Source organism: Marmota marmota, unplaced genomic scaffold (assembly GCF_001458135.2).
Source record: "Marmota marmota marmota unplaced genomic scaffold, marMar, whole genome shotgun sequence".
Classification (NCBI taxonomy): Eukaryota; Metazoa; Chordata; class Mammalia; order Rodentia; family Sciuridae; genus Marmota; species Marmota marmota.
The window spans coordinates 32,746-47,656 of NW_026000057.1; the positions used below are offsets into that span (position 1 = coordinate 32,746).

The 14,911-nt window shown below is 33.9% G+C and overlaps 1 protein-coding gene across 1 annotated transcript in view; it reads right to left on the minus strand.

Moving 5' to 3' along the window:
• The window catches only part of Mgat4d (MGAT4 family member D), a 45,532-nt gene that overhangs the window by 2,391 nt on the left and 28,230 nt on the right, over positions 1–14,911 (minus strand). Inside the window, exons 8-10 of the mRNA XM_048813438.1 lie at positions 13,170–13,284; positions 10,097–10,227; positions 6,656–6,763 (exon numbers count right to left, since the gene is read on the minus strand). Of these exons, the coding sequence (XP_048669395.1) occupies positions 6,656–6,763; positions 10,097–10,227; positions 13,170–13,284 (354 nt within the window). The remainder of the gene's footprint in view (positions 1–6,655; positions 6,764–10,096; positions 10,228–13,169; positions 13,285–14,911) is intronic.

Consider the following 14,911-nt stretch of genomic DNA (forward strand, 5'->3'; position numbering starts at 1 on the left):
AAAAAAAATGAAACTGAAGAAATAATAAAAAGCTTGAATATGAAGGCTGTCTCTAAATCAGGCTGGTGACTTTGAACTTTTCTGTAAAGGCAGTGAGAATTTATGGAAGGATTTAATCCAAACAATGAAAGTTCAAAAAGTTAAAGAGTTTCATTTGGGATCTATAAGACTTTATAAGTCTCTTGTGTGAGGTATTGAGGAAAGAGCTAATAATATGAAATCTTAGATACTAATGTTGGTTTTGTCAGTAACAATATTCATGGCTTAACTGGGGGGGGGGGGATTGGCAAATGAGACCATGCTGCAGTGACCTAAGGGGTGAAGGGGGAGTTGAGATGGTGAGGATGGACCTAGCTTTCAAGAAGCTGGTCTGGAGGCAAAGAGCTAGAAATAGGGCAATACGTCAAGGCCTCCAGCAGTGGAAGGGGCTGGAGAAGAAGCTGGTAGCCCAAGGAACATCAAAGCTATGGGTCTGGAACAAGACAGCTGATTACAGAGGTATTCCAGACCAGTTCTAATGCAAGTAAATGTTGATTGCAATTAATGCATAATTATTTTTGAAATTTTTTCTACACCATTGTTTAACAGTGCTCACATAAGTTGTCATATTTTCCTCATAATGGTTAGTTAACTTCTGTCTCCTAGAACATGAGAAAGTATCTCATGGCTAAAATTTTAAATGAATATTTTAAAAAGTCCAAATCAATGATGTTGGATTACTGAGTTTTATGTCGAAATTAGGGTGCATTGTTTGACTGCTCATTACTTTGAAGAATGAACAACATAACTAAATTCAGAGTCAAACCTACTAGGAAGTCCATGCCAGTTCTCCTTTCCTTGGGCATGACATATTTATCCTATTTGTTTACTTATTGTGCTACAGAGACTTGGGCTTTTGGATCTATGGATTTGTCTCAGTTGGTTACAAGTTCCAGAATCATGAGTTTTAATATAATTTAAGTGGATAAAATCACTTGGAAACAAGTTTATGAAATGGAATCAAAGATCTTTAGTACCTGTAACCTACCTAAAACTGATGTGAAATTTTGTCCATAATCTGTCTCTCCACAGTTTGGGACTACTGTGAAGACTTATAAATCTTTCTGCTGCAGCAATTAGATGAGGAATATAAGTAGCCTGGGTGAATGGTACTTGATAATGTGTGTAACTAAATGAGAGCCACTTAAGTTTATCAATTGGCAATCAGAAGCAGGAGGATAGGATGACTAGAATCTACAGCAGTCATTTCTCTCCTACAATTCTTTGGTATGAACCAATTAATGTTTTCAAAGTACTGCAGCTGTCATTATAAAAGGCATTGCCACAGAAACAAAGCAAGGTCATTGGTAAATCAGAGGTAAGGAACACACTCAAAATTTATAATTACTGGAGAAAGTTGCCCAATTTTCATAAAATGCTACCTGTTTTGATACACATGTATGGCTACAAATGTGTGAATATATGTTGGTACATTGGAAAACAATTGAATTACACTTGTATTATAAAATAGAGGATTAATGAGATACAGGCATGGTTTTATTTGAAAATGTGAATGGCAGCACAAGCATGGTGTCAATGTGTAGCAAACCAAGGCAGCATTGACTTAACCATGTGTTACATTGGGGTCATTCATTTTTAGCACCAAATTGTGCAAACTGATATGAATACACCTCTGGAAATGAAGATGTGAACGCACAAAAATAAGCAGAAACCACATGGCTTGAATGTATTTTCAAGATTTGATGAAATGCATTATTATGCACATGATCAGTGGTTGTAATATTGTATTTGTTAGGTATTTAATTGGGATGCCATTTACATCTGTAACTGTGTGTTTCAGACTATTTTTAAAAGCTCCATACCCTTTTGAACTCATCACTGGCTACCATGAGATCATTCCTCACTTACCCAAGACCAGAAAAGAAATAAAGATGATTATTATTATAATAAAAAAAATAATGAAAGTGGATTTTCATCAGCAGGATTCCTGGGAAATCTGTATGTTCAGATTATCATTACAGCCAAAGAACTATTGTAGATAATGTACAAAGGCGTTAGTGTAACTTACTGTGAAAAAACATACAATAATTTTTAATTATAATAAATTATAACAATTTTTAATTATAATAAATGAAATTTTTAATTATAATAAATAAATGAAAGAGATTGGATGTAAAACTTAATGAACTGATGATATTTTGCTGTCAATATAAAATAATATAGTTATTACATTTCATATGACAACAGTTTGGGATTTCTTATAACTTGAAAGGGGTAAAATGCCCACAATGACTCAAAGAAATTAACATTGTTCTTTAGGAAAAAACATCATTTTCTAGTTCCAAATTCTGAGAAAAAAAAATGTGTCACATGGATCTTTATATAAAATGAAAACATAAAACTTTAAATAAAATGCAGAAATGTTGCATATCATTCTTTAATAAAAGTCTAGGGTAGTCCCATAGCCTGAATCAGCCAAATTAAAGCTTTTTTTATTTTTTTCATTTTAATTTGTTATATATGACAGCAGAATGCATTACAATTCATATTACACATATAGAGCACAATTTTTCATATCTCTGGTTGTACACAAAGTATATTCACACCATTCTTGTCTTCATACATGTACTTAGGGTAATGATGTCCATCTCATTCCACCGTCGTTTCTACCCCCATACTCCTTCCCTTTCCTCCCTCCCCTTTTCTGTATCTAGAATTGATCTAATCCTCCCATGCCCCCCCCCCCCCGCACCTTATGAATCAGCATCTTTAAATCAGAGAAAACATTCGGCATTTGGTTTTTTGGGATTGGCTAACTTTACTTAGCATTATATTATTCTCCAACTCCATCCATTTACCTGCAAATGCCATGATTTTATTCTCTTTTAATGATGAGTAATATTCCATTGTGTATATATATACCACAGTTCTTTATCCATTCATCTACTGAAGGGCATCTAGTTTGGTTCCACAATTTAGCTATTGTGAATTGTGCTGCTGTAAACATTGATGTGGCTGTGTCCCTGTAGTATGCTGTTTTTAAGTCCTTTGGGTATAGACTAAAGAAAGAAAAGTCCAGGACCAGATGGATACACAACTGAGTTCTACAAAACCTTTAAAGAGGAACTAATACCAATACTCTTCAATGTATTACAGGAAATAGAAAAAGAGGGAACACTTCCAAACTCATTCTATGAGGCCAATATCCACCCTGATTCCAAAACCAGGCAAAGCACATCAAAGAAAGGAAACTTCAGATCAATATCTCTAATAAACATAGATGCAAAAATTCTCAATAAAATTCTGGCAAATTGATTACAAAAACATATCAAAAAGATTGTGCACCATGATCAAGTGGGCTTCATCCCAGGGATACAAGGTTGGTTCCACACATGGAAATCAATAAACATAATTCATCACATCAATAGACTTAAAGATAAGAACCACATGATCATCTCAACAGATGCAGAAAAAGCATTTGACAAAATACAGCACCCCTTCATGTTCAAAACACTAGAAAAACTATGGATAACAGGAACATATCTCAACATCGTAAAAGCTATCTATGCTAAGCCCTAGGTCAACATCATTCTAAATGAAGAAAAATTGAAAGCATTCCCTCTAAAAACTGGAACAAGACAGGGATGCCCTCTTTCACCACTTCTGTGTAACATAGTCATTTTAACAGTGGCCCTAGCAATTAGAGAGATGAAAGAAATTAAAGGGATACGGATAGGTAAAGAAAAACTCAAATTAGCACTATTTGCCGACAATATGATTCTATACCTAGAAGACCCAAAAAATTCTACCAGAAAACTTCTACAACTAGTAAGTGAATTCAGCGAGTTACAGCATTTTAAAGCGAAGTATCCTTCCTTCTACTCCTTCTTCCTCCACCTTCAGCTAGGCTCATCATGGTTCTCAACAGCAACAACAAAACAAATGGGACATAGGTGACAAAAGTAAGGTGAACTGAAAGATAACTGGATTTGTGTGTTCTATCTGGCAGCCCTATCTCCAGTGCATTTAAATGCTTGGCCCTGCAGCTGGTGCAGTGCAGTAAAAGGAAAATGACTTTTTGCATAGGAAAGAACATTAGCTAGTTCTAAAAAACATGCTATTTGTCTGCTTATCAATTTTTAAAAATATTTTTTAGTTGTTGATGGACCTTTATTTTATTCATATATTTATATGTGGGGCTGAGAACTGAACCCAATGCCTCACACATTGAGGCAAGTGCTCTATCACTGAGCTACAATCACAGCCCTGCTTACCAATTTTTTAAAAATTTTCCAGTGCGAATATTTTATGTGGATTTTCAGAAATTACCATTTTACCCACACCAAAATATTTTAGTAATTTCTAAAAGGAAAATTGTTATGTTTATTATAGATTCAGAATATGACATGCTAAGCAACATTTAAATGAAAGATCTAGGCAAGTTTCAAAAAAATTCAAATTAAGAAAGCTCATCACTAAGATGACATTGTATTTCTTGTTTCATTAGGTTATTTTTTGAACTACAAGTTAAATAATACTTTTTCTACTTAATAAAATTGTAGTCTAAAAAACTTATCTTAAATGTTAAAAGTTTTACAGTAAGTGTAATACATAATTTAACTGGTTAAGGAATGCATTCTACAGAGAGTTTTTTTTTTTAAGAAAAACTTATAGGAATGAATATTAAGGAAAACATAGAAACAAAAATTGAACATATATGGAACACAGTTTTTAAAATGATACAAGATTAACAAATATCTAATAACTGCCACATATTTATGTCAAGTTTTATACTTACCACTTTATTATTAAAGGCTTAACATTTTAAAAATATGATGTCTCTTATCCACTCTTAAGAAGGTTGAGAAACAGTTTTATTCTTGTTATGCTACTTTTTCCAAAGAATGAGTCTGATGCTTTTTAAAGGAGCTGTTAAAATTATGAAAATCCTAATAATAGATATCCTGTCAGAAATTTTTAAAATAATTTTAAAATAATTTAATACATGGCATATTATTTGTTATAAATTCTATTTTATGCGGTATGAAGTATACAAAGCAAAAATAGCCAAGATTACAACATCAAAATATGAATGCTAATGTGTACATTCTTAATCTGCCATGAATTTATAAATGTTAAGATCTTATGTGGTAAAAATAGAAGATGTTAGAAAAGATTCCCATTATAAAAAATAAGGTGACCCAAAATAAGAAGACATAGACTAGCTTGTGCCTACACCTTCTGCTGCCATATTTTATGTTTTTGATGGTGGTGTTTTTTTGCATAAAAATTCACAACCTTTAAAAATTGTATTATTCCAGGCACTTGCGTTGTCTTGTCTGCTGCACACGTTTGTTCCTGGATTCTCCCTGGCCTGAGGGTTGGCAGCTGACTTGACTGAGCTCACACTGTGTTCCCAGTCCTCCTCTAGGACTGCGGTACCAAACATGGAGCAGGAAAGGCAGAAAGAGGGCAGGTCATGGTTGACGGGAGGATGTGGACGTGCAACTCTCATCTCAGTTGACAGAGGAATAAAACCATGTCCTTTGTTGTGTGAAGACACTAAGGAGAGCCACGCCAGTAGCATCTCAAAGATGGACGCAGTCTTAGAGGTCATTTAATTTATACTTTTTGTTTTATTGTTGAAGAAATCTCAGAGAAGTGTTTGTCTAATGTCAAACACACACAGATATATATGTATACATACAGTCCTAGGTCACTGAGACTAACCTTGGTGTTTTGAAAATGAACCCTTTGTTTCTTGTAATCTGCTAAGATGCTCCCGTAGATTGGATAAGTAGCCCCCAAAGTCCCATGTGTTGAAGGCTTTGTCACCACCACCCTATGGTGCTGTTGGGAGGTGATGGAAACTTTAAGAGGTGGGACCTATTGGGAGAAAGTTAGGTCACTGAGGATGTGTCTTGAAGGGGATATTAGAACCTAGCCTCTTTTCTTTCTTTGCTTTTCCAAAATTAAGTGAGCAGCTCTTCTGCCATGTGCTCCCACCATGATGTACTGTCCCACAACAGTCCCAAAGCAGTAAGACAAGAAAAATATGGAAGGAAATCTTTGAAACTATGAGCCAAAATAAACCATATTCCTTATTAAGTTGATTATGTCAGGTATTTTGTCACAGTGCTGAAAGCTAAGTAACACAAATGCTAAGTAATATTATCAATAATATTACTTCCAAAAATAATGTGAAACTTAAGGATGATTAATATGAAACAAAGTTGAAATTTTCTTTATCTGATAGAGCCATCTAAATAAAAATAATTATAAATTTAAACTAAACAATAAAGTTCCCCAATTTTTGAATTTATTTTTATAATTTTGAATTTTAGATAGTGAATTTTATCATGATTTTCAAAATGCTTTTTTAATCTTATTACTTGAATTTTACAGTGGAAAGTAGGAAGATAAACATGTTTATGTAGGCTGTAAGTTTCCTTATCCTGATAAAATAACTTGGGTCTTTAATAAGAGTTAATTGTTAAATTTCTAGGTTCTCTTCACAACAGATGGTTTTGTACTACATGAATTCTGCCTAGACAACAGTATTTTATAGTCTCCCACATTATCACTCCTTTTCTAAATGTTATTTTATAATTACATGAAACAGTATAAATTAGTAAGTTCCATTTCAAAATCTTACTTTGTAATATTGTTCTTTTCCAGGAAGTGACGAATGTATACCCACGTGCTGGAAAAGAGAAGGTTTATGCTGAAGAAGTATGTGTTTCTGGCGTTTTGAACATTCTTTCTGAGGGAAAAAATGAAACAAGAATCTTCTGTAAAATTCCAGCTATTCCTTTTTATCACATTTACAGACGACAGGAGTTTTATGATATTCATTTTTGCTAGAGTTCTATATTACTATTTTAAAATTTAAAACCTTTAGTTCTTAGCTCTTTCTTCATAATAGAGCAAAAGAGTTGGGCTAGGAGAAGGTTTGGGTTAAAGCCTATATTTTCATGAACTCCATCTCAGAAAATAAGGCTGCTATTGAGCCTGCTACCATTTTCCTTTCCTTTCTTTTCATTTTAATAATTTAAATGAAAATTTAGTATTTCCCTATCTTTTTCTATCACACTACATTATTCTGCCTTTCTCTTCCTGTACTAATCAGTATACACAAGAGGTTTTTTTTTCATTAATTGATTTTATTTTTTAAATACGTGGCAGCGGAATGCATTACAATTCTTACTACACATATAGAGCACATTTTTTCATATCTCTATTTGTATATAAAGTATGTTCATATCAATTCATGTCTTCATACATGTTCTTAAGAGGTTTCTTTTCTTTTTTTTTTTAAATAGCACATTTACTCAGATGAATTTCTACTCAATACCGAATGTAGGAAAACATTGTATTAACGGATCATTTTTATAATTATAACAATTTAATGATCTAGAGTTAACTCAATTTGAAACTACATCAGATAAAATTGGTTGAGGAGTTAAAATGTAACAAGTATGACAATATTTGTTAAGCCATTAATACAGCTCTGGTGGGAGTGGATTGTCAAATGTGACTTCCCAGCAGGACACCCCAAAGAGCCTGCTGGTAAAGTCAACCTGCATGAATCACATATGGCAGTAAGGAAAGCAACACCCAAGGAAGTCCTTGTAGTATCTGGTCAAATCTTTTGCCTTTTTTAAATTTCATTGTTGCTGTGTTTGTGAATTCTATGTATATATTCTGAATATAAGTCCCTTGCTGGATATGGAATTTATCAATATTTTCTTTTACTCTGTGTTCTCTTGTCATTCTCTTAACGGTGTCTTTTACAACACAGAAGTTATTTATTTTTTTCACTTGGATGAAGTCCAAGTTTCTTTCTATTTCCATTTGACTGAGAGATTTTTATCATGAGTAGATATGGAATTTTGTCAAATAATTTTTTGGCTTTTCTTCCTTAGAATCTTTTTTTTTCCCCAGAGCTATTTATTTTATTTATTTATTTTTATTAGTTGTTCAAAACATTACATAGCTCTTGACATATCATATTTCATACATTTGATTCAAGTGGATTATGAACTCCCATTTTTCCCCTGTATACAGATTGCAGAATCACATCGGTTACACATCCACGTTTTTACATACTGCCATACTATTGTCTGTTGTAAATGGATAGATTATATTGTATAGTTTTCAAATATTAAGCCAGTCTTGTATTCATAAGATAAGTAGCAATTGGCATGTGTGTTACTCTTTTTATGTACTGCTGGATTCAATTTGCTATTTTTTAGATGAGAATTTTATGTTGATATTTATGAAAATATTTGTCTTTGTTTTGTTTTGTTTTGTTCTTTGGCATTATCTTTGCCTGGTTTTCATATCAGGGTGAAATGGGTTGGGATAATTGCCATTATTTCTTCCTTCAATGTTTAGATAAAATTCATTTTTGAGACAATCTGGACCTGGAAATTTCTCTCTCAGAAGGTTTTTCACTGTTAATCTAATTTCTTCAGTACATATATTACCATTCAGGTTGCCTACTTATTTCCAGATGAGTTTTGGTAGTTTGCAAATTGTGATGAATGGTTCATTTCATTTAAGTTGACAAATTTATAAGCATAGAACGCTTTGTAGTGTTCCCTGTTTATCCTTTTAATGTGTGTGAAGCAGTCATGATATTCTCCTTCATTCTGATATGGTAACTGTGTCTTCTTTTTTGTCAGTTGTTAGAAATGTATCAGTTTCATCGTTTTTCACAGAACTAGCTTTTGGTTCCATTAATCTCCAATGGGTTGTGCTTTTATTGTTTTCTGCTTTTGTCATTATTTGCTCCCACTGCTTGCTTTATTTTGCCCTTATTTTTTACTTTATTAAGACGGCAGCAGATGTTAATGTGAGAGTTTTCTTCTAAGATTTAGATGTGATGCTATAAATTTTTCTCTAGTGCGTTAGTTGGGTGCCACAAATATTGATACACTGTATTTTTATTCAGTTTAAATAATTTTCTCATTTCCTTTGAGGCATCCTATTTCACCCTCAGTTTATTGAGAAGAGTGTTGCTTGCTTCCCATACATTTGAGATTTTACTTACCTTTCTATTATGATTTCCAATTTGAATGTGCTGTGGTCAGAGCATACTTTTTTATTATTTCAATTTAAATTTGATAGGCTTTGTTTCATGACTCGAGGTGTGACTATTTTGGTGACTTTTCTATGTGTATTTTAGAAGAACTCATGTTTCACTATTGTTGGGTATAGTGGTTTTTAAATATTCATTAAATCCAGTTGGTAGCTGTTGATTTTCAGTTCTTTGCTCTCCTTGCTGGTTTTTGTCTGCTTAGAGGAGAGTATTAAAAAAATCTCCAACTATATTTGTGGATAAATATATTTCTCCTTTCAGTTCTGTTAGATTTTACTTCATGTATTTTGAGACTCTCTAGTTGGATGCATATACTTTTAGGATTGATATGTCTTCTGGGTGAACTCAGCATTCAGCACATAATATCTTTCTTGATCTCTTTGTTTTTTGTTGGTCTGAAGTCCACTTTTGTATTAATGTAGTTACTCTTACAAATTTCCTTTGATTTGCATCATATATATTTTTTCATGTGTTACTTTTTTTTTTGAGACAGCTCTCACTAATTTACTTAGGGCCTTGCTAAGTCGCTGAGGTTGGCTTTGAACTTGTCATCCTCCTTCCTTAGCCTCCAGTGTCACTGGGCTTACAGCATGCACCACAATGTCCAACTTCCATGTATGACTTTCAATCTATACCTTACATTTGAACTGAGTATAGACATTGACTGTTGTGTCATTTAAAAAGTTCTATTATGATGATTTCCTAATTGGCATATTTTGTCCATTTATATTTAATGTAAATACTGGAATGTTTGCATTTATGTCTACCATTTTTTTCCCCATTTGCTCATTCTATCTTTGGCTCTGTTTCCACTTTTCACAGCATTTTTGGTTTATAAGTACTTCATTAATTGTGCAAAAATATTGGTAAAAACATTAAGAGAGAGTATCAAGTTTAAAAAATTGATTTGGGTTGGTAAACAAATTTTAGGTAATTACATAAGACAGTGTTTTCTTAAAATAATTGGTATTTATAAAGTAAAGAAATACTCACAAAATTTTCTGCTGGATCACACATCTTTACCTGAAATATGGTCTCCAAGAGCAAGTCTATGGGTTTATCTTTGTAGAACATTAGAAAAAAATGTACAAAGCCAGGCAAGTCCTCGGTTCTAAACAGTTTTCCTATAGGTAAAAGTAAATAAATACAAATAATTCATAAATAGTTGTCCATTCCATTAAACATGGAAAAAGAGCAACTATAAAAACTTAAATATAACCTATTCTTTAGAAGTCAAGTTTAAAGCATCAATGAAGTTGGAAGAAGAGAAAGTAAAATACTGTGTCTGCTTAAGTATTGATTAAGGGTTACCAGTTCTGAAGAAAAGAGGGTAAGCTGGTTTAGATTCACTGATACTCTCAGGAAATCAATTTTGATATCTAGTACAAATTGGTTGTCCAAAATGAAATGAAAGATAAGTAAATGGAGTGGAGAGTACAAGAACTGTAATCTCTTACTGAACTTTGTACAACTGTGATTTTTTTTACCTGACTTTTGTAACATTTTATCCATCTACTGCCTACTTACCTTTAGTACTTAATTTTTATTAAAATACTGTATTATTTTGATATTTGAGCACATTATTTGACTTTTTTAATATTAAGATTCTTAAAGATTTACTATGTTTAAAATATGATTTTATCAGGTCTAATTACTTTTTTCTAATATACTGCATCTTTAATTTTAAAGTGAAATAAGAGGAATAAGATTCAGTTAAATGGTCACTTTATTCATGCAAAATACATTTAACCAATTAATAAGCATGATCATAGGATGCGAGCATGTTTCAATTTTCCTTGAAACTTGGATTTTTGTGGGTGATTTAATTATATGGCTGTATCTTAACTTTTGGCACTCATTTACATATTAGCCAAAGCAAGGGATTCGATAACAGAAAGAGTTAATTCATTTCCCCATCTGCTGATAGCATGCTGTAAAATTCTATTTATCAGGTTCATGTTTTTGGTAAATAATAAATAACAGAATTTTCATCACGACACGGCCAAAACCTACACAAAATTAAGCCTCAGTAAGACTTTGGTGTCATGTCCAGTTTATATGTGGTGATTAAAATGTAAATACCCTGTGCTTCTTGTACTTGAAGTTCTTGACACAGAAAATTCTTTGAGAATATTAAATTCTCAGAGTAATACAACAAGATTATTTCCTCTTGAAGCTTCTCATCAGGTATTATGTTTACCTATGATATTTTTCTTATTTTAGCCAAGGCTGAGTAAAAAGCCTCTGAAGTTTAAAATGTTGTGGAAACTTTGGGGAAAGCAGTGTGATCAAGTAAGTATATAAAGAACAGATTGACCTTACTAGCAATCAGTGAAAGGCTTTATGGTCCTCCCAATGGCAAATAAATAAAGACAAATGTTGACAAGCACATGATCCCCAGAAGCAAGACCTCTAGAGCGCTTATGAGAGCATCAACTACAGCCAATCTGCAAAGCAATCAGCTGTATTTGTCCTTAGCAATTCCTCCCCACAGGACATATAGGTCCTTTCTTTTTTTGTCTCTGGTAGTAGAAAATTGATAACAATCAAGGTCTGCCACTCAGGGAGTGGGTAAATCAAATGGACTAACACTCAGCATACATGCAGCAGTAAAAATAAATAAGTAAATAAAGAGAATGGACATAAAGCAACATGTTGAGAGTTTAAACATCTAGTTTTGCTGGCACAGTGTATGCCTGTAATCCCAGAAGCTCAGGAGGCTGAGGCAGAAGGATTACGTGTTCAAATACAGCCTCAGCAATTTGGTGAGGATGTAAGCAACTCAGTGAGACTCTGTCTCAAGATAAAAAATAAAAAGGGCTGGGAATGTGGATCAGTGGTAAAGCGCCCCTGGGTTCAATCCCTAGTACCAAAAAAAAAAAAAAAAAGAAGAAGAAAGAAAGAAAATCTAATTTTGAGGAAAAATGTAAGGGAAAGAAATAGGCTTCTGTTATTACTAATTATGTAAATTTACAACAGGTACAAACAAGAGAAGCATCAAATATTTTACATAGATATGTGCAGATTTGTAAGTGCATCTCAACATGTTAGAATGAAAAGCTCGTAGTGGGTGGGGGAAAGTGAGAGCAGGGATTAAGGATAAAAGAAAGTAAGAGAGGGTACCTGTATGAATCAGTAACGTCAGGCACTGTGAAATGCGTACTGTTATTCAACTCGCTGCCTTGGGGTTCAAAAGGAACAGAAGGATAGAAAGACGGAAGGTGGAAAGAACAGAAGGAAGAAAAAAGAAAGTCTATGGAAGAATTGTTAAAAAAAAAAAAAAATCACCCAGCTGGATGTGGTGGCGTGCACCTGTAATACCAGTGACCTAGGAGGCATAAGCAGGAGGATCCCAAGTTCAAGGCCAGACTTGACAAATTAGCAGGACCCTGTCTCAGAATTTTTAAAAGGTTAGGGGGGAAACAGGGGTATAGCCCAGTGGTACAGCACTTGCCTAGTGTGTGCAAGGCCCTGGGTTCAATCCCCAACACCACCCCAATCACATTATGGGCAGTTTAAGGAAATTTTCTGAGGTGGGTATAGTTCATATCATATTTCTATATTGTTAAAGAATGTTGGCTTTATCATACTGGGAATTGCAGAGATAAAATTCCTTTCTGTAGAACTTCTGTTCTTTGATATTCAAAATTTCAGGGGAGAAAGGTTGCGGGGGGGGGGGGGTTGAACCCAGGCCCTTAAACATGCTCTTCCATCGGGCTATACCTTTGGTCCCTTGGTATTCTCCTATGTGAAAAAAAGAAAAGTACATCTTTTTCAGAGAGCTACTATGCCAGACTCTTAGCAACCACTTATAATTTTTTTTATACATAACTGTATATATGTTGATCTGCACATGTTTAGGGTATATCTAGAAAAAAACTTTCGCTTAGGAAATGCTGAAATTCAGGTACTTGAACATGACTTTATTATTAAAATAATAATATCTTTACAGGAATCATGCCATTCCTTTCCATTTGGTAACAAACTCTTTGACAAGTTGTTAAAAAGTTTTGAGACTATTGTGTGCTACAAAATCTTGATCCAACAAAATAAACCAATTGCTTACCTATGAATCCAAGTACTGAAAACTGAATATAAAACCAATTATTCGAAGTGATATTATGTAAAAAATCTGTCATTTTTGTGAAGTACATCTTTCTAGCTATGATATCATCTTCTAGCTGGAAAAAAATAAAACCAAAAGGGCATTACTTCAATGCTTCTATTGTATAAGTTATATTAACTTGAAGATAGAAAATACTAATAGTAGAATACGCTGAAAGTGGGTTTTATGAGGTTAATAATTTAATTTTTAGTTCCATTCACTGAGGATATTCACAACTAGTCAATTTCCATTCTCTGATTCTGAGACTAAACAGACCCAGGGCTATCTTTTTTCCTTTCCTAAATTCTAATCTATAACATTCAATTCAAGACCTTCTTGAAAGAGTCTGTCTGAATCCATTTTCATCCCCACAAATACTTCAGCTTCTAGGCTAAGACTGTCTTAGGTTTGGGGGGCTGTTGTTAAAAGAAAAACTCTTATAGACAGGCTGACTTTCTTCTTATAGTTCTGAGGCTTGGAAGCCAATATCAAGGTGAGGGCAGATTTTGTGTCTGCTGAGGGTTGTATCTTCAAGCGTGGCATCTTCTATGTGTCTTCACATGGTGGAAGAAACTAGCCAACTCTCTGAAGCCTTTGTCATAAGGGCACTAATCGCAATCTCCAGGGCTTCACCCCTATGATCTAATCACATTTTAAAGGCACCACTTCCTAATATCATCACTTTGGAGGTTACAGTTTCCGTACAGTAATTTGGGGCAGAGGTACACACATTCAAGCCTAACAAAGAGTAACTAGCATTATGCTTGGATGATAAGTGCCATGTTCTGTCTCCAACTAGTACAGCTGACAAAGTTGTCCTCGGCAAAGAGGTGATAAAAAGGAACTGGGCATTCCTGTCCAGGCACTAAGGAACTAAAAAAGACCCTGTCTCTAAATAAAATACAAAATAGAGCTTGGGGATATTGCTTCGAAGTCCAGTACCCCTAAGTTCAATCCTCAGTCCCCTCCTCCAACAAAATAAGAGAGGGGTGGAGATGGAAATGAGAGTTTTCTTTTTCACTCAATATTTACTATACACAATCCATAGACCAAAATTGCCCTCAAAATGTTCAGAAAAACGTGGAACTCCTCAGGCACACTAACCAGGGCACAAAATAGAGTTGTTTTTCAGACTGGAACGAGAACACTGACTGATCTTATGTTTCTATTACATTGCCACCAGATGGGTATCAAAAGGGATTTTTTTTTCAGTAAAAGATTTTGTTTTGGGCCCTTGTATCTCTCCAAAGATATTCTGGCCCTACTCTCCAAAGATATTCTGAAAATAATTCTGACAAGTGCATATTGTTTACATACTTCTACTGGGAATCATAGCGTTACCATTCAATGATGTGCAAGGACTGAGAGGGTACACACGATGTATGTTGATTTTTACCAATATAATAAGGAACTACAGAACTGTGCGACTCTCAAAGTGTGCGGTATACAATGTCTGACATAACACAAGTGCTCAGGGCTGGGGTTGTGGCTCAGTTGTATAGTGCTTGTCTAGCACATGTGAGGTACTGGATTCAATCCTCAGCATCACATAAATAAAATAAAGTTATATAAAAAAAGAGTATCTCATGCGTATTAAAAAAAGTGCTCAACATATATTTGCTGAGTATAGTAAAATTGTAGGCAGAGAAATATAGGCAGAGTAATTTCTATTTTTCCCCCCAATTTTATATTTTCTCTTTAGT